The sequence below is a fragment of the Sturnus vulgaris genome, chromosome 12 (genome assembly GCF_052056855.1).
Source record: "Sturnus vulgaris isolate bStuVul1 chromosome 12, bStuVul1.hap1, whole genome shotgun sequence".
In the NCBI taxonomy this organism is placed as follows: domain Eukaryota; kingdom Metazoa; phylum Chordata; class Aves; order Passeriformes; family Sturnidae; genus Sturnus; species Sturnus vulgaris.
This window is the reverse complement of record NC_142254.1, coordinates 15,166,371-15,189,316: the sequence shown is the minus strand read 5'-3', so window position 1 is coordinate 15,189,316 and position 22,946 is coordinate 15,166,371. Positions and strand designations below refer to the sequence as shown.

Sequence of the window (22,946 nt, the reverse complement as noted above, 5' to 3'; positions counted from 1 at the left end):
AACACAGCTGGAGATGAGACCTCAAGTTAACTCCTGCAGACTGGGATGTGGGTGTGGAAGGATTGGTTTCCCTTGGTCCCTGGCATCCCAGTTGTTCAAAGAACATGGAAGGACCAAAAATCCATCTCTCTGCCTGTACAGACTCATCTCCCAGGCCTGAAGGGGGATTTGTGTGCCTTGTGCTGCAGAAATAAAGCAGAGCTGTGGATGCCCTCTGCTCCTGGTCCAGCACACCCCTGAGCAGATGCTTGGCTCCTTTGGTACAGGATGGCAGCAGAGAGAGGAGGATCTGTGTGGAGCTGTGTGGCTCTGGCCAGCTCACAGCCCACTGGTGTTGATGGATTTGATTCCCTGGGGTGCAGCAGGTGGCTATTCTGGGAACACAACATTTACTTTAGTCGTTTCTTGGCAATTAAGACAGACTAAGCGAGCAATTTCAAAAAAACCCTGCGATGTTGGGTGTATATATAGCAAACTCACCACATTTCACTGAGCCCCTCCAAAACCTGCCTTCTGTGCTGAATGAGTTTCTTTGGGACTAAGGTATGTGTTTGCTTGCTTTTTTTTTTTTCTTTTTCTTTTTTGGAGGCTTTTTTTTGCTCTGCTTATTCCTGGCTTGGCAGCACTGGCAGACATCCCACCAACCCACAGCCTGGTGCTGCCCAGGGATGCCAGCTGCTTTCCAGAGAGGTCCTGCCCTGGATTTGGGATGCACAGGCAGCTCAGCCTTGCCCAGAACTGGGTGTCCTGGCTGCAAGACAAGGTGGAATTCCAGCCAGGGCCACAGCATGGCCAGAGGCTTTGTGCTGTCCCACAGGGAGATGGGATGGTCTTTCCAGACACTGAGGGTGGCAGCTTTTGATAAAATCACACTGAACAGTGCCTGCATTTCCTTCTCTTTTAATATCCATGTTACCATATCCTGGGATAACGGGGTGATGTGGCAAAATGCCACTGCTGTCATAACATCTTCCACTTGACCAGGTGGCTCAGAGCCACATCCAGCCTGGTCTTGAACACTTGCAGGGATGAGGCAACCACAGCTTCTCTGGGCAACCTGTGCCCGTGACTCACCACCCTCACAGGCAAGAATTTCTTCAGAACATTTGATCTAAACCTGCCCTTTGTCACCTTGAAGCCATTCCTCCTTGTCCTGTCACTCCAGACCTTTGTCCAAAGTCTCTCTCCAGCTCTGGAAGGTGCTCTGAGTTCTCCCCAGGGCCTTATCTTCTCCAGGCTGAACAGTGATATCAGCATGATACCAACTGCTGCTCTTCTGACAAAGCTCCTGCTTGCTTTCCATGCTGGAGGATTTTCCCTCCCCAGGTGTGGGTGTTGCTTTTCCAGCTCTCAGGCTCTGCTGCCCGTGCCCTTCCTGCCCCTTTCAGCTTCATAAGGGTGTTTTGCATATTGGGCTCTAAACGTGCCCTTGTGCCCTGCCTTTCAGTGTATCTGGGGGGGGATATGGGTCCTGACATTAAAGCTCAGACTCTCCTTGCCCGTTGACTTCCAGAAGTAAACACACCGGTTTTTCTCAGCCTCGGTTTCCCAGTTTTCCCAGTTTCTAACACTTTGGCCAAAACATGGGGGTTTGTCTTTGTGCAAGCTCCTGACAGGATCCCTGCTGGTGCTGCCACCCTTCGTGCAGTGAGAGCTGTGGGGTCTGGGACCAGAGTTCCATTCCTGGAGGGCAGCATTCCAACATCTCCATCGTGACTGTCCTCAGGATGGTTTTTTGGCTCCCACAAGGCTTTCTGACCACCTGTGCCATGCAGTGTTGTAAACCCACTCTTCCACAAGCTGCTGCCAAGTTTCCTGTGCTGCTGTCCCTGCTCTTGGCTCTGGGGTGCTGCAGAGAGCCGTGGTGCTTCCCCTCCATGGCAGGTTCCCCACATCCCTTCCAGTTTCCATCATCCTCTCTGTGCCTGCCCTTCCAGTTCACCTCTGTTTCCAGCCTGCTCACAATAGCTCTGGGTGACAATGTCTGCTGAAGATTTGTCTCTGGGCCCTTCCTCTTGTTGCTACTAATGCTTGATGAAATCTATGAAAAAGGGACTGTGTGATGTTTTTTAATCTTTTTATCTATGGAAGGCCAATAAAGAAGAAACCACATGGATGTTTTTTGGTTTGAGTTCTGGAGGGAAATGCTAGAGAGTTGTGTTCTGGCTCATGACACTTTTTGTTTTGCTTGTCCTTGTTGCTGGCTGCACAGCCTGGAAGAAACAAGTTTGGCACTACAGCTGTGAGGGTCTGGTTGAGGATCAGAGGTGTGTGAGAGCCTCAGCTCCTGGGAGAACAGGGCTTAGAAGCAAATGAAGCAATTCTGGCTTCAGTGATCCTCAAGTCTGTGCCAAGCCTTGGCTGGGTGGGCACTTCCATGCTGGCTGTTGGATGGGGTGGGCTTGTCCAGCCCCAGGTACCCCATCCTTGGGAAGGCAGCTCTGCATGATGTGCCATTGTGTGTTTAGATGGATCCCAGCTTTGCACCTGGGTGTCACAGCCTGTGTTTGGGGACAGCTCTGCTGAGGGCCTGCTCTGATGGTCACCATGGGGTTTCTGGGTGGCTCTGGCCGAATTTCAGTGACAAAGCTGTAAGATGCACTCGCCTAAATTCCTCTTTTTCTTTGCAGCTGGACAGGACAGAGACAGCCGTGAACAACCTCAACCCAGCTTTTGCCAAGAAGTTCATCATTGACTACCACTTTGAAGAAGTGCAGAAGCTCAAGTTTGCCCTGTTTGACCAGGACAAGTCGAGCACACAGCTCTATGAGCACGACTTCCTGGGCGAGTTCTCCTGCACACTGGGCACGGTGAGTCTGGGGTCCCTGCACCCAAGGGACCCCAAAACACATCAGACACAGGGGTGTGCTGAGATTACAGCTGTTCTTACCTCATGCATAGTTTTCTGGCTCCTTCCTGGAAAGACACATTCATTTGCTTGTCACACTTCAGCTGTTGAGGTTGGACTGTTCCACGTTAGGGCTGTTGTCTCCTTTCTCAGTGGTGTGGGTTTCTGCTGGTGCTGGCAAAGAGAAATCAGCTGGAAGCTTCTGGCTCTATCTCCACCATGGCTTATAGTAAGAGCCCTGATTTGCTTGGGAAACTTCCAGATATTTAAAGTCAGGATGCATGCAGCCTGCCTTTCTTTGTCAGTTTGGGTTTTCTCTTTCTGAAAGTTTTGTCCATTGCTGTTGTGTAGCAAAACATTCCTCCTGCTTGAGCATGTTGGTGCTGGAATGTGTCTTCTGCTCTTCTGTGGTAAAGCTTTTGAGACATAATGTGATTTATAAGTTTTTGGAAGGTCTTTTCATTCATGATCCCAGACCCTGTTAGAAGCTGGCAGCTACATTCTCCAAATGTATTTGTCCTCTGGCTCAGAAGCAGGGAATGAGGGAGATTTTTTCCATCTTTTTGCAGCATCCGGCAGCTGAGGGCTGCTGTGGTACCTGGCACAAAGGCAGAGGCTGGGAGAAACTGCTTGTGTTGTGTTCAGTGCTGGGAATGGGGAGGAAGGAGCTGCTGTAATAGATGGGTCAGCGTGGGGAGGCAGCCCGAGGTGCTCAGGGACGCTGATGAACACAATTGCTTTGTTACACAGACACTGCATGTGACAGGCAGGACCAGGGACTTCACCACTGCCAGCTCAAGAGCTTGATGTGTTAGAAGAGCGCTGACATTTACAGGGTTTGAAGTTTAATGGCTGGAATTTCAGAAGTGCTCTGTGATGACCTAATTCTGCTCCTGCAGAAGTTAAGAGGCAGTGCAGGCAGCAGCTCTGGCCTATGTTCAGTGGTTCAGCCCAAACCCATCCTTTACTGTCAGTTCTGCTGCTGCTGAAACACATCCAGCTCCTGCGTGGGGCAGCTCAGCAAGGGCTGCTTGTGAAGGTCGTGGTCTTGGTGGAAGCAGAGAATTCATGGACATAAGGACACAGCTGAAACCTTTGTGTTCCTCAGTGTGGCTCTGCAGCAGTCCAGGGCTCTGCAGGCTCGTGTTGGAGAAGAACATTATCCATACGAAGTGGGGAGGGAAGTGGAAGAGTCTGAACCATCTCCTCTTGCTTGTTGGGTGTCCCAGATGATCTCAACCTCCTGGCTCTTGGGAAGGTGATTATGTCAGAGATGAGCCTGGACGGACCCTCCTGGGCTGTGGTGATGCTGGGGATGGGCAGCTGGTGGCAGGTCTCACACACAGGGGCTCTCTCAGAACAGGTGATGGTTCTGCCATGGTGGCATCACTGTCTGCTGTGGTTTTGGGCACAGCTGGTGGGCTTAGTCTGTCAGGAAGAGGAGAGCTTGGAACTCTGTAAACTTGCACCAGTATTTTCACTCTGCAAAAGAGAACTTGACCTATGCCCAGTTTTTGCAGCAGTTCCCATGTCAGCTTCCTGGTGACACTTGGTCCACAACAGGACACCAGCTTGGAATGGAGGAATCTTTTAATTTCCCTTTTTCCCCTGAAATCCTGTTTGCCTCCTCTCCCTGTGGCCAGCATGGGCTGGCAGCACAGCCCAGCTGTGGAGCAGAGCTGGACTGGAGGGGTGGCACTTGTGCAAGGGTGAGGAGAGGGGTTGCTTCTGAGTTTTTGCCTTCTGATGTTGAGACATTCATGTTACACTTTCTCACATACTCTTTCTGATAAACAGTGGATTGTTTGCATTCCTCTTTGGAGGAAAAGAAATTGACATTGTGACAAGCCAATTGGAGTCAAAGATCCTTTCAACATTGTCCAATCCACTGTCATTGTTAGATGTCTATAAATAGACATCTCATGTAAATAAAGCTCTCCTTTCCTGTTCATCTAACTTGGAGCCAGGTGTGTGTCTGTCTCCCTCTCGTTCTGTGTGCGTCACAAAAAAACACAGAGGGGGTGAAGTAAAGTGGATGGGGGCTTGTGGGTTCAGCCACCCTGCTCTGGGTTTCCTGGTGGCTGGAATTGGCCTGGTGAGATGTTTCCATAAGCTCTCAGAAGCAGAGAGCAGCTGTGGGCAGCAACAACTGGCAGTGAGGCTCTGACTTTTCAGTTCTGACTTTGCATGGGAGCTGTCAGATTAGCTGGATTGCTTAGTGCAGCTGATGAGGTCTGTAGTAGGATTTTAAAGGACAGCTGGATCATTCCCAGGCCTCTAATGACCTGTGGCCAAAGGAAATGTAGCAGGGATCAGACTCCAGGCTGGAGGGTGTCCATGGTTTCTGCTAGCCAGGGTTGTGAGGTTTGTCCTGCCTGTACCCAGTGTGCTGAGATCTGGTTACACTGCCTGGTGATTGCTGTGCATCAAAAGCACGGGGACTAGGCTGGCTCCTCACAAATGGAAAGGGTTTTTGCCTTGAAGTTGCAAGAGTCACAGGATCCCAGAATGGTTTGGTTGAAAGGGAGGGACCTTTAAAGCTCACCTAGTCTCGAGGGGGACCCACTGGATGTGGGATCAGGGCACAGGCAGTTCCAGCAGATTGCTGGATCTCCATGTGGGCATCTGCACCTCATAAGGAAAAATTACAGGTTCTCCAGATCTGAAGGAGACTGAAACTCACTGAGCTGAGAAAATTCTCGAGGTTTTAATTCATCTCCCAGTTTATTCTGTCTATCCTGTTACGAACCCAGCGTGAAGGGGAGAACATGCCTTTGGGGTGCTGACCGTGTGCAGGGAGTCCAGAATGATGCTGGGAGAGCATCCAGCTCGTAATCAGGATCCACCCATGGAAACACGTCCTGCAGTCAAGGTGCTGGCAGGGGTCATGGCAGAAGTATGTGAAATGGGCTTTGAGGGATGGAATGCTGATTTTACTGGGAACAAATTGCATTAGCTCTGTCTGTGTGAAGTCCCACTGACCTCCTCCACTGGTCCCAGGGTTCAGTGGGAAGTGATGTTCAGCCTCCTGTGCCATCACTTCTCTGCACAGTGCACCCCGAGGGCTGGGGTGCCAGTGGTGATATTCCCACTCTCACAGTCATCCCTGGATATTGGTGCCTTTCTTCTACTCTTGCAAATGCTTCATCTGAATTAACCAACATGAGCAATGATCAGTTGCTTATGAGTCTGCTTTTCATCACTTGTACAATCATGGCTTTATTGTCTTTGGCTTTTCTAGATTGTCTCCAGCAAGAAAATAACACGGACTCTCCTTCTGGGGAATGGCAAGCCGGCTGGGAAAGGGATGATAACGGTATGTTTGCTCCTTTGTGTTACTGCTGGCTGTGTAAAGGTGGATGGGGGCAATGCAGGACACACATGGGGACCGGGAGATTGGGGTGTATCTCCTGAATATTTTTCCCTTTAGCTCTTTTGGGTTTTTTTCTGGCCACTTTGGTCTGTTTGGAGGACAGTTTATTTGGGACAGGGACAATATTGCTCAGTGTCTGCTCAGTGCTTTGCACTGTGAGTCTTCAACTTCTGCTTCAGTGTCAGAAATAAAAAATACCTCAGCCTGGAGAAGTACAAAGTAAATCTGTGCTGCTGTTGTTTGTTATTTGGTACAAGGTGCCTGCTCAGAGCTCTGTGGTGCAGTGACAGGTAAGAGGGCTCGTTCCTTTTCCAGGGATGGGTGATTTTGTTTGTAGGATGAGGATGTGCCATGGCAACAACTCTCATAGCAACAGCCACTGATTCTAATGCAGACCCCTTCGGGCAGTGGCCTTCCTGCTGTGGATCTCTTTAGCAATGTTCTTTTTTAAAAAGAAGAGATTAAATTTAGGTGTGTTTCTGTTCTGCCACAGCTCCCGTCGTTTTTGGATCTCTGCTGTGTTATGGGTTTTGTGAGAGCTGGGCTGCAAAGTTTTGGAAGGAAAGGCCAGCAAGGAGTTAAACTTCTGTCAGGTTTAAAAGCACTGTAAAGGTTTAAAAGCCTGGGACCTGGTGCATCTCCATTGCTGTTTGCTTTAGGGGAAGATATTTTCCTCTCCTAATTGCTGCATTAGTCTTTAAATGGAGAGGAAAGGCTGCAGTGAGGTTCAGAAGTGGGGCCATTCCCAAGGCTCTCCACATCCCATCTGATGCTTGCTTGGAAAGAGCTGGAAAAGTTTCCAGTCAAGTTCAAAGTTTACATGCTTTAGGAAAAGGAAGGTCCTGTTCTGTCACTAATGTGTCATTAAACATCCAAGGGGCAGAGACATCTGCTTCATTTTGTACAACTGATGGGATTTCTTGATCTGGATTTTTTTGTCCTGGCCTGGACCAGGTGGTGACAGCAGTGCTGTGTGTGGTGGGCACCTTTCCCTGCTGCTTGGTGCAGTGCTGGAGCACAGGCTATGGACACCACTGGAGGAGCAGGCTTCAGGGAGTTTGGAGCCAAAGCCTGACTTCCTTGTCCTCATTCCCTTCGGTTTTGCCCAACTATTCACTTTCCTAACTGAGATGCCATTCAGGTGAATGCAGCAGAAGAACCTTGGCTGAATGGATGGGACTGTGGGGGGAGTCCCTGGGTTTGAAGAGAGAAGATCCCAAAGCAAACTTCTGTGTTTGTAGAAGTCAATTTTAAAGTCTTGCTGCACACCTCTGCTGGACATAGTGGTAGGGATGTTGTTATTGTCCGTGCTGGCCAAGTGAAGATGCCACCAGCAATCTGTGGCAGGGTGGCACAAGGACATTCCTGTCTTGTCTGCACAGCCTGGCTCTTACATAGCCTACAGCAAGCCCTTAAGTGCTGGATTCCAACTGAGAATGCTTTTGTGGAGCTCAGGAAAGGGCAAATTTCATCCTCTTCCCTTCAGCTCCTCTCCCTCCTGCTGGATTTGGTTACTGCTTACACCCACCAGGGACTAGGTGGGAGAGAAAAGTAATTCCATGGCATGGCCATAGGGAACTTCTGTATGGAGCAGAGGGGAAAGCTGGGGTTCAAATGCAGTGATTGGGTCCTCTGTGGGCCAAGGAGTTGTGTCCACCATGGGAACAACTGGGAGGTTGTCCAGGAGCTGTGGCTCATCCCCTCAGCCAGCTGCCCAGGCAGATGCAAAAGCTGCATCTCTGCCTCCTCACCTCTGCCAACTCCCCAGCTCTCCTAAGTGCCAATCACCCTCTGATTGCTTATTCTGTAGGAAATTTCCCCCTGGAGTTCTGCAAGTTTTTCTAAAAGCCTTGGTGTAATGACACTGCTTAACTTCAGTGCAGGACAGCCCCTTGTGAGAGCCAGCAAACAGCCATGCTTGGGACACTGAGCACAAGGACAGTGTCCATGCTGTGCTCCTGGCTGTTCTGGTGCTGGCTCCTGCCCTGGGAGAGGGAGGATGCTGCTGGGAATGCTGGGGAACAGCTCAGCCCACCTCAAGAGATCAGAGGAAGGAGAGGTGAGGAGCAGATGCTTGGGCAGGAAAAAAAAGACAAGTGTTTCAGAAAATGGCTTGTAATAAAAGTGAATAAATGTGGGGTTTTGTTATAAACATTCCTTTAAAATACCAAGAGACTGATTAGACCATATTCCAGACAAAACTGTCCCACTGGGGGTTGGCAGCTGAAGCCATGTGTGAATAAAGTCTCTTAAACTGAAGGGGTCTGGGCTGTGCTCCTGCCTGCTGCAGCCCCTCAGGAGCAATCATGGAAACTTCATCCTTGGGGCTGCCTTAGCAGGTGATCATTGGAGACGTGGCTCAAGTCCTGGGTTCCACCAGCATTCCCCTAAGGGATGGGATGTCTCTTTTGGTGGCACATCTTGCTGGCAAGGGTTCCTATGGCTTCTCCTCCTGAATGAGCCCTGGTGCAGAAAAGCCATGTGAGATCAAGTGCAGCATAACACCTGAGAAGGGGGTTGAGATTTTTACCAGAAGCTTAATTTTTTTTGTTGGAAATGATTGCAGCCTTCCCTTGTCTTTCAGATAGCTGCCCAGGAGCTCTCGGATAACAGAGTGATTACTCTGAGCATGGCTGGCAGAAAACTGGATAAAAAGGTGAGTGGAGCTGGGGAATGCAAAGTTTAACTTCTGCCCTTAGGATCTAGAGAAATCTCTGCTTTGGGTGTAGCAGTGACAGAGTGCAGTCCCACTGGAGAAAACTTCAGGGTGAAACTGGGTGAGATCCTCTGGCTGCTGGGCACGGCTGTGCCTCAGTTTCCCTACTGTCATGGCATTTCTTCTTCATCACACATCTGGAGATGGAAGGCTTCTGTGTGGCACAGGATTTGTGTGTCTCAGATTTACTGCCTCAGTGGCAGCTGTTCGGAATTGCCTCCTGACAGAGCTGGAAATTTTGATGACCCTTGACTCCATGTCTCAGATGTGCTGAGAGCTCCTGGCTTCTCACCTTCAGCCCCTCTGGAAATGAGGCAAAAATCTGCTTCTGTATCAAAGTGTAGGGCCTGTCTTTTCCAAGGAATTGTGGATCTCACAGAGGCAGGTAAGACAGGAGCTTTGCTTTGGATGTGGTGCACAGGAAACAGTGAGCCTCTCTGAACAGCGTCTTCTGACCTTATTTACCAGGCAACCAGAGCTATTCCTCTTGAACCACTCCTGTTGCTAAGCAATCGATGGGAATATTATTTTTTCCTTCTTCCTAGTCTCTCCAGAGCTGGTTTTATTGGCAGGATGGCCCTCAGTTTCTTTGAAAACAGGGTAAAGCAAGCAGCCTGGGGCAGAGGATGGGGTTCATCCAGTCCCATTGTTAAAACTCGGTGGGTGTCTGGTTTATCCAAGTTTTTTTCCCACCTGTTGGAAATGGCTGTTTTCTTGCCCTTCTTCTTACCTTGCCTAGTGCAAGGAGCCAAGTGCCCCAGTTAAGAAGTGACAAATAACAAACAACTCAATTTCATCTGTAGGTGCAGAAGGATTGTGCTCAGTGACCACCTGCTGTCACCAGGAACTGACAAGGTTTCCTTGACAATTCCTATGCTGCAGGGCAGAGTTGCAGTGCTCAAAGTCCTGCTCACGGACTTTCAGGTTCACCTCATGCAAATTAAAATGGCCCTTGAACAAGGAAATCGGATGGCAAACAGTATTTTTGGGTCATTTTTAGTTATGGTTGAAATGCAGCTGTGGGAGCTGGGTAAAACCTGTTTGAGCTTAGGAAAGACAGTGAAAAATTGAATAAACAAAAGGAAACCAAGGCTAAGGTTGCAGCCTGGGGAGTTACAGCATCGTGTACCACACAGCATGGAGCTGGGGAGCACAGCTACAGGCTCAGACATTATAGAAAGGGACTGGATCTCACAGGATTTTGTGGTGGGGTCATGGGATCATCTTTAGTGCACACACCGAGCTGAAGCTGTGATCATCCCTTACTGGCAGCTGTGCCACAAACCCAGCCTGGAGCTGTGCTCAGCCCCAGGCAGCTCCTTCTGCCGTGGCTGCCCTGGGGCTGGGATGTCTTTGAGGCTGCAGGCAGGGCCTCCTCCCCATCACAAGTCCATGATCTCCACCTGAGCTCACTACCTGATTTCAATGTTGAAGCTGCAAAGTGGGAGCGTGTCAGCAGCAGATTCAGCCTGGGGCTCTTATACCTTATGTCAGATCAGCTCTTGGGAGAGTTGTTGGAAGATAAAATATCTTGCAGAAGAGGAGGTATTTCCACCTGGGACCAGCCACGTAAAGCTCAGAGCTGTCTGTGGTGGGGACAGCAGGAGGGCAGCGATGCTTCAGCACGGCTGGGGGACAGCAGGTGCTGCAAGCCAGGACTGCTGCTGGAAGCTGTGATTTAGGGAGCTGGAAGTGCCAGCTCCACCCTCCTTCTCCGTGGTGTGTTAAAACCAGTTTGGGTCATTTAGATTCTTGCACCAATTTGCAGATTGATCTTCTGATCTGAACTTCTTTGGTTGCTCAGTTTCCATCTCCTGCCAGGTTTCCAGGGGTGAGATGTGTGTGAGTTTGATGTTTTAAAATAGCAGCCCACAATCTTGTGGCTTGGAGGCATCTCCCACCCTGCTTTGAACAGAACAAGGCTGACCAGACTTGCAAGCCAGGCTGATCCAGGTGGGATGGCAGCAGGCATCCTCCAAAGCTCCCTGCTGCCCTCGGAGCCCACGCTGGGCTGGTGCTGATGAAGCTGCCTGGGGTTGGAGGTTAAGCCAGCACAGGCAGGGTTGGGTACCCACCCCCGGTTCTTTGATCCATCTGTGAAGCCTGGAAGTGCCAAGTCCAGGTGGTGGGGGAGCAGGATCAGAGCTGTGCTATGGCCATAATGCTGCAGAAGGAATGGCTTTTGTTTCTATCCTACAAATGTGTGGAAAAGGGTAGGGAACAAAAAGCCACATCTCACCAGAGAGCCTTCATGGTCTGCTTCTCTGCAGAAGAATTGTTACTGAAGCAAGTTGTAGTTCCCCCAAGCCAAAACACTTTGCAGTGATTTCCTTTCCTGGCTGGCTTCAGAAACAGGATTTAGATAGAAATGTTGATGGATTTTCTGCCGGGAGATCCTGGAGTGTCCATGTTTCCTCCTGCTCCATGCACAGCCCCTGACATCCCCACTCCATCACTCCGAAGCACAAAAAGTTCCTGTTCAAACCCATAAAAAGTTCCTCCAGCTCTTTGAAGGATTCAGACACCCACCTCGCTCTAGGAGGAAAACCCAACAGAAATAACTTGGATTCTCAATGGATTGTCTGGAATATTTGGGACTTGATTTCTTGTTAGCAGCTCCTTGTTTTTTTTCTGAATGGGAATGAAGTTCTGCCTAGAAAAGCTGGAGTTTCCCTGTCGGTGCCACCCCCCTCCCGGGCTGCGGGTGCCATCAGCCCCCGTGCAGATTCCCAGCAGGGGTGTGTGTGTGTACATGTTCCTCAGAAAGCAGCAGCCCTTTGTCGGGGGATTATCTGAGGAGACGCTGGCAGGAGAGGCAGCACACACTGACTCAGGGCTGCATATCTCAGAGGGTGTTACATGATCTCTGTCAACACCAGGGCAGCTCGCTCCTTAAAGATTTCCTCTGCTTATGCTTTACTGCTGTGTGTGGGAGGGTGGATTTTCTTCCTTTCTCCCCCAAGACATGCACTTCATAGTTCTGTTTTTCCTTTGAGGGTTTGGATGTTTTTCCAAGCCCAAAGGCAGCTGTCTCCCAGCTGGGGTTGTTTTCCGTGGCATCTGTGACCAGAGAGCTTGTTGGGTACAGGCACACGCTGGGGTGCCAACACACCCGCCTCGGCAAAATGTGCTGGGAAATCAAGGGATTCACACATCCAGGACAGGGAGGAGGGCAGGACACTGCCTGTGGGTGCTGCCTGTTTGCCAGTGTGCCTGACTTGGCCCCATGAGGACAGGAGAGTGTCTGCAGGGCTGGCAGTGACACAGGAACATCTCTCTTGGACCTCTGCTGCTTGCAGAGCACCGTGTAACCCATCCTGTTCTTCTCCCTCCAGGACCTTTTTGGGAAGTCAGACCCCTTCTTGGAGTTTTATAAACCAGGTGATGATGGGAAGTGGATGCTGGTTCACAGAACAGAGGTGAGCAAAACTCCTGAGCTGCTGAGACACCCCCATACTCCATCCTCACATCAGCTCCTTTTGCCCTTCGTGGAGTTATCTCATCCATTGCCTGTAAAGCAGGGTGGGATCCCGGGATTTCAAAACCTTACAGCTCACTTCCTGGTGTCCAGTTGAGGCTGCTGGACTCCAGCAGTGAAGATTCACTGAGGCCAGCAAAGTCTTGAAATAGTTTTCTATAGAAGTAATTTTCTGTGCTACCCACTGCTGCATCTAGCATGCAGAGAAGGGAGATGGTCTTGAAGCACATAAAAATGTCTAGTCTCATCCTGGGCTTAGACTGAGCCCTGGACCACTCTCCCTCCACTTGCAGGAGCATCAGGATGAGCTGTGACCTGGGGAGATGGTGGAGAGAGGTGGTGCGAGGTGGGGGAAGGTTGAAATGAGCTTTGGCCACACCTTCACCTAAGCTGGGTGTTCAGGCACCTCCAGCTCCAGCGGGTGAGCACTCAGCCTCGTGTCTCATGAGCCAGAGCCACAGCCAATACCAGGGTCTTGGTGTGTCTGCTCAGGGCCAGCTGACCCCTCCTCTCCCTCATTTTTACCTGCTGTGGTTTTTTGATCCGAGCTCCCTCTGGTCACATTCCCAAGCTGCTGAAGCCAGTGTTGTTAGGAATACCAGGCACGGCATGGGCAGGGAGCAAATCGCTGGCTTTTGCTTTAACAATGGACTAATAAGCACTTTTCAATTGCTTTTTTTCCTTCTCCTCAAAGCTTGTTTCAAGGCTCTTTTTAGTTTGCACATAGTTCCTGGCAGCTGGCAGAGAGAGGAGGGGGAATCACTGGAGGGTGGGGGGGGACTCTCAGCAGCTTCCATGGCAGAGGAAGAGAGCTCCCATCTCACACCCTTCTCTTTCCATCCCTTTTCTTGTCCCCTCAAAACCTGGTTAAGGAGCCTATTGAACCATCACAGGAAACTGCTGTAATGAAACACACGGGGAGCTCAGGTGGAAGGAGGAAGTGTGTTTATTTACCAAGTCTCTCCATATGTTTGGTTTTACCACTTCTGTGTGAAGTCCACGAGGATTTCCTTCACTCACACACCCACATGCACATGAGCACCAGGATGTGGATGGCACCTTGTGTTCTGTGGTACCAATACAGGCCATCCTTATAACCTCAGCTCTGCTGTTTATTTTTTGGTGCTTTCCCACACATATTTAGTTTAGTTCCCTGCATATTTAGTTTACACCAACCTTAGTATTTCTCCTGTACTTCTGTGGGAGCAGCCTTGGACCTTACTTATTTTTTTCCTCATGATTCAGTGTGTGTAGCTGGGCTTTGACTCAACTAGCCATGTTTCTCAGATGTGGGAGGTTGGAGTGGCCTCCAGCCCTTCCTCCTGGAAGAGGCATGGGAAGGTGCACCAGCCATTGCTGGGATCTCTACAAGCATGCCAGGTTTGTGGGGATGTCTACACTGGAATTTCTTCTGAGTTGTTGCCCATTGTCCTGTCTCACTGCATCAAGGTCTAGACAAGTTTTCTTTCAAGTAGTGGATGCTCCAGCAGCCTCCACCTTACCAACCCTGAATGCATCCAGCTGCCCTGGGAGGGACCACATTTGTGACCCATCCCTGGAAGTGTTCAAGGCCAGGTTGGATGAGTCTTGAAGCAACCTGATCTAGTGCAAGGTGTCCTTGCCCATGGCAGGGGATTGGAACTGGATGATCTTTGAGGCCCCTTCCAACCCAAACCACTCTGTGATACTGTGACCATCTTTGTGTTTTGAGGCTGGATATGAAGAAATTAAGTTCTCTATTCTTGCAGCTTCCAGTGCAGAAATATAAACAGCTTTCAGTCTGATGCTGGCATTTCTCCTGCCACAATGGACAGGGCAGGTCTGACAGGGCAGGATTAGAGCACTATTGCAGCTTGTTGTCTAAGCACAAATGTGAATGCTCAGCTGGAACGCTGGATCCTTCCCCACCCACCCTGGTGACCTGGCAGCCTGTGGGCAGCATCTTGGGATGCGTGAGCTCTCCCTGCTCTCCCAGGCTCCTGGAGGAGGTGTTTACAAATTCAGCTAAACTGTTCCTGCAGTGTCAGGGTTCCCCCCACCCTCAGTAAGAGCCTGGCTGTCACATAAGATGCCAGTTCTGGGTCCCTTGCAGCTCCCAGTTTGCCCCCAGCAACAGCCATGGGTCTGTGACTGTTCCCAGCTGCAGAGATCCAAGGTTCTCCACACCAGATATCCCCGTGTTTGCCTTGCACAGAGAAGGGTTAACTTGCTGCCTGACTTTCTTAATATCCACGTGAATCTGTCTCTGTGAGCACCACACCTTTGTGAAAAGGGATCTTTGCCTGCCCTGCAGGCACCTCCAATGTACACAGCATGTGCCTGGAGCCCGCTCCAGTTTGCTTAGGTTTCTACTAAGCAATTGCATTCTCTCAGGAAATGTCAAAAAGCATCAATTAATATTTCTGCAGCTCAGGCAGCAGATGTTACACAGATGAGACAAGAGAGCTTAATGTGCCCAGGGCTGTTTTGGCTTTCCAAGGCTGGTTGCAGCATCTTGCTGCTCCATCCTCTCAGTGGTCAGCCCCCAGATGGATTTGGGCTGTGTTTGGGTGCTGGGGGGCTGTAAGCACTGAGTAGGGGGAAGCAGTGGGATGCAGAGGGCATTAATAGCAGCTGCTGGCCTGGGAGCTGTGGAGTGAGTGGCTGTGCCTGTGCTCAGGCATTTCTGGCCTGTGCTGCCCAGTGTGCCACAGCTGTTCTCTCAGGCAGTTTATCTAATTGCTCCCAGAGGTGGATAAATCACCCAACACATGAGAACAAACCTGTTTAACTCACATGTGCTGCAGCCTGAGAAGGGAAGCCGCTGTGTCTCAATTATGGAAGCAGGAGAGGGGGCTGAGACAGCTTGCCTGGCCTGGGAGCTGCTTCAGGGTCACTCTTGGAGATGTGTCCCTGCTTTGTCCTGATCTCTACCTGTGGATGTGCCCATTGTGACAGCATCCCTCTGCTCCCACCTCCAGGTGATCAAATACACTCTGGATCCCGTCTGGAAGCCCTTCACTGTGCCTTTGGTGTCACTGTGTGATGGAGATATGGAGAAGCTGATAAAGGTACCGGGGAGCCCTTGGCTTGTATTGTGGGGATCAGCCTCTGGATTGACTGTTAAACATCTGAACCCCCACGGCTGGCTTATGAACAAACCCCAAAGCAACAAGCCACCAAAACAACAAAAAACTCCTTGTTGGGGGTCTCCAGCAGGAGAGGCTGGGGACTTCAGCAGGTGCTGCAGGAGATAGTTCCTGTTTCTGAGGCTGGTTTGTGCTCCTTCCACCCCAGGTGGTGTGTTATGACTACGACAGTGATGGGGGACACGACTTCATCGGGGAGTTTCAGACCTCAGTGGCCAGGCTGTGTGAAGCCCAAGATGCCTCTCCAGTAAGTGCTGACATGCTTTTGGGGAAGAATGAGGAAGGGGCTCCTCAGGTTTGGTGATAGACTTTGGTACTTGTACCCTCAATCTGTGCTAGAAGAACCAAGTCTAAATTCCTTTCTCCTTCCACCTGCACCATGAGTGACCCAGGCTATGGTTGTAGCTAAAACATCTGAGCTAGAGAGAGCTAAGGCAGACTTTGCTGCCAGTCAGGCTCTGCTGGGATGTCTGAAGCTGCACCCATAATTTGGGGGTGTCCTGTGGTTTGGGGGGCCAGAAGGGGAGGTGTGACTTTCTGCTGGGGTTCCATCTGCAGCAGGGGCAGCCTGGTCCCCAGGAGTGCCAGCTCCCTTCCAGTTCAACACCAGATTTGTGCCAGAGGTGTCCCCATTTTGCCCTGAAGTGCTGGCCAGGACTCTTGGCAGATGCCTCCTGACTGAAGGAATGTTGTGAAGACCCCTGGCTAGCAGGGCTTTGCTCTGCTGTCTTCACCAGGATTGCAGCCAGGAGATCTTGCCCGAGGCATGGGGGGGTGTAAAACACCAAGTGTGGTGCACTGAGTGTCCTGTCTGGGGAAACTGAGGCACAAAGGCATGAAGGTGCCCTGTCTAGGACTGTACAAGGTGGTGGTGCCAGAGGCAGGCATTGAGCCTGTTTTTCCTCTGGATTTGCAATAGCCTGGCAATAAAACCTTCCTCTTCAGCACTGGAGGGAGGCTACCCCAGGACATGCTGCTGGTGGCATCTGCAGCCACGTGGCACAGCCCAGCTCTGCTCTCACACCAGGATCTGTCTCATGTGTTACAGCTCGAGCTAGAGTGCATTAACCCCAAAAAGCAAAAGAAGAAAAAGAATTACAAGAACTCTGGGATCATCATTGTCAAGTCCTGCAAAGTGAGTATGTTACTGAGACGTTTCCTTCAGGCCCTGACTCGGGTCCTCTCGAGCTCCCCCCATCCCTTCTGCCTCTCTTGTGTTTCCAAGGACCTCCATAGCCTGAATAACGATGACAATTGCTGAAGCACTGGTTTTTGTTTTTTTCCTTTCAGATAACCAGAGATTTCTCCTTCCTGGACTACATCCTGGGAGGCTGCCAGCTGATGTTTACTGTAAGGACTTTTCCTTCTCTTTGCCCAGTCATAGTACCACCTGTGTAATGGGCAGAGCTGGGGAGCGAGGTTCTGTGTGAGCTTTGGCACCGGCTTGGGGTGGCTTCTCCTGGCAGCGAGAAGCTGCCCCTTCTGCTGTTAAACCATGTGGGTTTGGGGGTTCTGGGCATGCTGAGGTACATCAGTAGCATGGAGGGAGCTGGCTGGACTTTGGCCGAAGGCCAGGCTTTCAAAAAGACCTTCTGATCCTTCACAGAATGTCACCAACTTCTCTCCCCATCTCAGGCTTTAACCACCCTCATTTTTTTAATGGAAGTTCTCCTTATTCTGAACCCAGATGGGAGGCTTTGGGATGTTTTAGAGATGGATTTCTGCATTTTTACTGACATTTCCACCTTCTTTCAAGCTGGACCACAGCTTGTCAGGAGTAAATAAGTCAGAACATGACAATCCTGAGTGAAACCACCACAATGCAGAAGTGGGTTTTTCAATTTCTGCAAACTTTCCTGGTGCAGTATCCAGAGAGCTGCAGGCACTCGCAGTTAGATCAGTTTGTATTTTGTTGTTTTATCTGAAAACATGATGGGGGAAGAGTAGGAGGAGGAGGAAGAGTTGCCATAGGAACAGCAATGATTGGGAGAGCTTTTTGTGTGCTGTTCTGCCTCTGTGTGCTTTGGTCTTGGTGCTGGAGAGTGAATAGAAGAGAAAATCACTGAATTTATTGGTAGTACAGAGCTCTTGCATGAATTAGGTTTGAATGCAGAAATTTTCCCCCCATCTAAAGATCTGCTGGTTATTGGAGGGCTCCTCCTCCTCCCAAGGCATCTTTGGTCCAAAGGGTGTGTTTCCAAAGGGTGCAACACTGCAGAAAAACCTGAGCTGGCAGGAGGATGCTGCACACCCCCCCTGCAGTTTGGAAATGCCACTGGTGTCCTCCCCACCGAGGGAGGGGCTCGGGAGAGAAGGGCTGAAGCCACAGAGAGGGTTTTGGGTCCAGTCATGTACCCGTGTTGGCAGCAGACCAGCTGTGTCCCTCTCAGACATTGCCCAAGTGATGCTCTTGATGACATTTCTTGCACGAGCAGGGCCCTGCCTGTCTGACTGCACTGAGCCCCCACCCCGTGCCTCAGTTTCCCTCTTGCTCTCTGGCCATGGTGGCTTGGCCAGAGCTGGGCACAGGGGTGTTACAGAGGTGAACCACAGGTGTGGTGAGGCTGTACAGTTGTTTGACAAAGAAGTTAGGTCCCCATGGAACCATAGGATGCTTTGGGTTGGGAGTGACCTTCAAAGATCATCTGGTTCCACCCCCCTGCCATAGGCAGGGACACTTCCATTGGACCAGCTTGCCCAGGGCTTCATCCAGCCTGGCCTTAAACACTTCCAGGGATGGGGCAGCCACAGCTTCTCTGCACAACTTGTGCCTCACCACCCTCATTGTTTCTCTCTTATCTCCAATCCAAACCCACACTTTTCCAGTTTAAAAACACGTTCCCTTGTCCTGCCATGTGTATTTTACCAGCCACTCCGACACAAGGTGCTGGCACATCCTGGGCTGTGATGTCTTCATGCCCCAGCCAGGCCAAGGTCTTTCCTCAGCTAAACTGCCATTCATCCTCTCCCATTATGGAGCAAAATCTCCTGCAAAATCCCTGAGCTCAATTTAGCCAGTGGAGTTATTTTGGGTTTTGCCTCTTTGCTAAGCAAACAAGTCGAGTGCAGTCACGCTGCCTGTTTGCCTCGTCCCAACTCTTCCTTCCCAGCCGTATCAAATTGGGTGGCTCAGCATCTCGCCTCTTCTGGCCAGATTTATCTGGGTCTGAGATAGGCATTTCTACAAATGCCTTTAAATAGAAAGCCTAATTTAGGAGGGAGAAAAATGAGTGCCTTCCTGACAGAGTCCCCTGAGAGCTCAGCATATATTGGTCCCTGGGGAAGCCTGGTGAGAGCAGGTCTTCCTGCCTGCAGGGAAAGATCTGCTCAGGATTGTAATTCTTTGGTCAAAGACCTTGAGATCCAAATACCCAGATGGCTGTGGCTGCCTTGGTGTCCCTGGGGCTACTCAGGTCCTGTGCACCTGTGAGATGGGCAGCAAAAGTCCTCAGCTGGAGGTGGTGGTGGCTTGCTCCAGGAGTAGGGGCTGCCTGGGGACACCTTATGTGATGTTCTTTGATGAAAGTGGAGAGGTAAGAGTGAATGACTTTGCCTAATGTAGTATTTAATCAGCTGTTTGCAGGGAAGGTGAAGAAATGAATTTTGTTAAACTTTTTCAAGCGTTTGAGGTTTGGGGTTTGAGGGAAACTGTGTGTGCAATAGAGGCTTGGTGGCCAGGTCTCTGGTGGCATTTGCTAACAGAGGATGGGTTTGTGCATCTCTCTTGTTCTCCAGGTTGGGATTGACTTCACAGCTTCCAATGGGAACCCCCAAGAACCCTCCTCTTTGCACTACATCAACCCCTTGGGGACAAACGAGTACTTGTCAGCCATCTGGGCTGTAGGACAGATCATCCAGGACTATGACTCGTAAGCACCGTGCCCTTCCTGCCACCACCCCATTTTGCAGATGTTTCCCTGGCTTCCCAAGAGGCTTCTGGGATGCATCTGCCTTGATTCAGGTATAAATAATGCCTTAAGGGTGTTATTTACCATAAACATCAGGATGCAGGAGGAGAGGGTTGGGAAAGGCTTTCTCCTCTCCCCCCATTGCTGCTGTGGAGAAGAAGGAGCGTTAGCAGAGGTGGAGCATCCTGTGCTGGGGGCAGGTGCCCTCGGCTTGCTGTTGTTTACTGTCAGATCTGTGACCCCAGATTGCCTCATTCCTCAGACATCCTGAGGAGTAGAGAAAATACCAAAAAAATGTAATCTCAGACATTGATAGACAAAGCAAAACAGAAGTCTGTTGCTCTCACTGTGATGCCTTTTGTGGCCAAAATGGATTGTTCATTTTTTAAAATCTCCAGGGTTACATGCCTGCAGGAGACGCAAGTGTTTGGGCAAGAGGATGCTCCTGGTCTCTATGGGAAACAGAGCAAAGCTGGACTCTTTTTTCTCTAAAGATCAAATTCAAGGGGGAATATCTGTTCTCTCTATTCATCTCCCATTTAAAAGCACTGTGTGTTTTGGGAAAATCTGTGCAAGCCTGCTTTGTGTGTGTCACTACACCCATATGTTTTCCTCCTTCTCTTTAGGGACAAGATGTTTCCTGCTCTGGGATTCGGTGCCCAGCTCCCGCCAGACTGGAAGGTGAAGTGCTGTGGCCATCTGAGTGTTTGACATGGGTTTGTCCTGATATTGCCTGGCCAGGAGCAGAACTGCCAGGGCTTGGTCAGGGAAAAGCTGCTGGGGAGAGGGGGAATGGGCAGATGTGGAATCTCAGCCAGTGAAATGTGTCAGTGTGGGTGGGCAACAAGGCAGGGACAGGGCATAATCAACCCATTCCTTCATTCTGCACTGGCATGAAAGCAGCAGCTCCCTGGCATTAATGGGCAGAGCCAAGCATTGATTCATTTTCCTGGCAGAAGGCAGGAACAATTCTGGGGAAGGGAAAAGGCCTCTGGATGAATGTGTCAGACGGCAGCTAAGTCTGGAAGGGGGCTGGGAGCTAGGGAGCCTTGATGTGATGTTGCACAGGCAGAGCCTGCAAGGACTGAAGCAGAGGAGCTTTCCCAAAAATCCACCTTGATCTTTGGTTAGGATTAGACACTGGTCCTCCAAGGGCCGAACTGCACATCCTGCTCATCTGAAGGGCAGGGAATGGGGCTGTTCCTGCAGCCTGGCTGGCAGATGGGGAGCATCTTCTCACGGCTGAGACAATGTGCTGGGACACCACCATCATTAATTACTGGCTGGGTCTTTTGGCTGCTCTTTGCTCACGCCCTTCATGTGCATTTTCTTTCTGCTCACTGTTTTTGAGGCGTTCCCAGCTTCAGACTGGGGCTGAATCTCAGCGAGCCCTTTGTGTTCTGTGGGAGGAGAGCTGTGCTCTGGGCTGAGCACAGCAGGGCATGTAAGTCATGAGCAGCTGGGAACTGGGCTGGAAGCTCATCACTGCCAACCCTCAGGGCTGGGGATGTCCTGCCCGCTCTTTTGTGCTTTTCTCTGCTCTCCTGGCAGCCAGAATTCATATGACTCAAGTGGGAGCTCTTGCTGTTTGCCAGCCACAGAAGGAGATCCCTCCATGTGCACTTTGGAGCTGATTCATCCTCCTTGGCCTGCAAATGTCTCTGGTCTGTCACTTTATCACTTTTGTTGGGAAAATCTAGGTAGGAAGCTTCCAAGATCTAAGAGCCAGCTGCTGCCAGCTGCTTTATTACTTGGGGAGAAGAATGGGAATGGCAAATGCAGTAGGGATGGAAAGTCCACAGCTCGGGATCACCATGGAGAGCATCCTGTTCTGCTGCCCATGTGTGTGAGTCAGTGCCCATGGGAAGGACCCTGCTGGGTTGGAAACAGCCCCTCTGGCAAGACTGGAGGTGGGTACTGGGTTGAGGATGAGGGCTGGGGGCTCTGCATGTGCCTCCTGCAGCCTCCTGTGGGCCTGGAGATGCTCTGTAAAAGCTACCAGAAAAAACACCTTGTTTTTCCCCAGAATGGTTTTTAAACCCAAATAAACCCCAGTGGGGAGCAGCTTCTTCCTCCCCAGGTGTTTGGCCCCTGCCTACAGGTCCCCCATGACCCATCAGTTGTCTCATGTTATCGGTGGGGCCATCCCTGCTGCATCTCCCTGCACCACTCCAGCCTGGGGCTTCATCTCTCCCCAGCTCTCTCTAAGCATCACTGCCTCCACTCACTCGCTTAAGATTTTTTGGCAATCAAAGCTTGTCGGGTAATTTCAAAGCCCAAAGTCTTCATGAAAACCTGTGCCCTGTGTGATGGTGGACAGGAAGCGGGGACCCACAGACCCAAGGAAAGATTGCCAAGAGATACAAGAGGTATAAATGGTGCTTTGTGCTCCCGTTGCCATGGCTCCCCCAACGCTTCTCAGGCGCCCATCAGAGCAAGATGTTTTGCACACAAAAGTCGCGTTGGAAATGTCAAAGAACATCTTGGCGTGTAACAGCTCTGTCGAGAGCCTCGAGTGGTTTCCTAGGAGGGAACAGGAGAGGGGAGCAGATGGGTTGTGGTTTCTGGGGGATGAGCAAAGGCAAAGCAGCAGCGGAGAGGGGGATTCTTAATGTTGGAGGTGCACGGGTCACTTGGATTTGGGGGATGGGATCAGCCAAAGGAAGCTGGCAGATTGATGTGCAACTATCAATGCTTTCCACCCTTTTGACTTATATATATATATATATATATATATATATATGGAGGGAAACTGAGTCATGGCAGGGGTGGGATTCCTTCTGGGGGTGGCAGAGAATCCTCTGTGAGGTTGGTCTTACCTTTTGGGGTGGATTAAAAGTTTCTCTCTGTGAGTTACTGGGGAATGGGATACCTGTAGGTGCTCCATGTACATTTAACTGGACTCCACAGAAACTGTTTTCAAAGTACAAGCTGAATAGGGAATGACATCCTTTCTTTTAATTTTTTTTGTTATTTTGAAGCCCTCCTGCTGATTTTTTTAGCAGATATGTATATATAGATATATATTTTAATATATATGTAAAATTCATAAAAACTCCAGAGGAGGTTTTGCAACACTTTTGCCATGTAGGGGTTCTGCTCTGTAGACAGTGAGGAACGCAGCTTGAAACTATTTCGTTGCTTTTTAAAAGAAAGAGAAACACCTCTTTTGAAGAGCAAAACATGGAAATATTTCTGCCTGCCTTGTCTATAAATACTTGTGGCAGAATTTTGAACATCTTCTAAAATATAAAAAGAATCAAGCGCATTACAACTGCAAGTCAACTGAATTTGGGTATATTGCCCAAAATCAAGGCTTCTGTGAGAAGGGGTGTACACAAATCACAGTGATATATTCAGCCTGTCTCTAACCTGGTGGCTGTGAGTGTTCCTGGTTGTGCTCTGCAGCCCTGGAGAGACCTGAGCAGGCTGTGGCCAGTGAACAGTCAGGCAGCCCATCAGTTTTGCAGCATGGGGAAGATTTTTGGTTGACTT

The 22,946-nt window shown here is 50.3% G+C and overlaps 1 protein-coding gene across 3 annotated transcripts in view; it reads left to right on the top strand.

Moving 5' to 3' along the window:
- Positions 1–22,946, top strand: part of CPNE2 (copine 2) — a 44,142-nt gene that overhangs the window by 13,909 nt on the left and 7,287 nt on the right. For all 3 annotated transcript variants that reach the window (XM_088172035.1, XM_088172036.1, XM_014889071.2), the window contains exons 3-12: positions 2,631–2,810; positions 6,090–6,164; positions 8,806–8,877; positions 12,273–12,356; positions 15,376–15,465; positions 15,692–15,790; positions 16,592–16,678; positions 16,834–16,893; positions 19,279–19,412; positions 20,078–20,132. In XM_088172035.1, the coding sequence (XP_088028161.1) occupies positions 2,631–2,810; positions 6,090–6,164; positions 8,806–8,877; positions 12,273–12,356; positions 15,376–15,465; positions 15,692–15,790; positions 16,592–16,678; positions 16,834–16,893; positions 19,279–19,412; positions 20,078–20,132 (936 nt within the window). The remainder of the gene's footprint in view (positions 1–2,630; positions 2,811–6,089; positions 6,165–8,805; positions 8,878–12,272; positions 12,357–15,375; positions 15,466–15,691; positions 15,791–16,591; positions 16,679–16,833; positions 16,894–19,278; positions 19,413–20,077; positions 20,133–22,946) is intronic.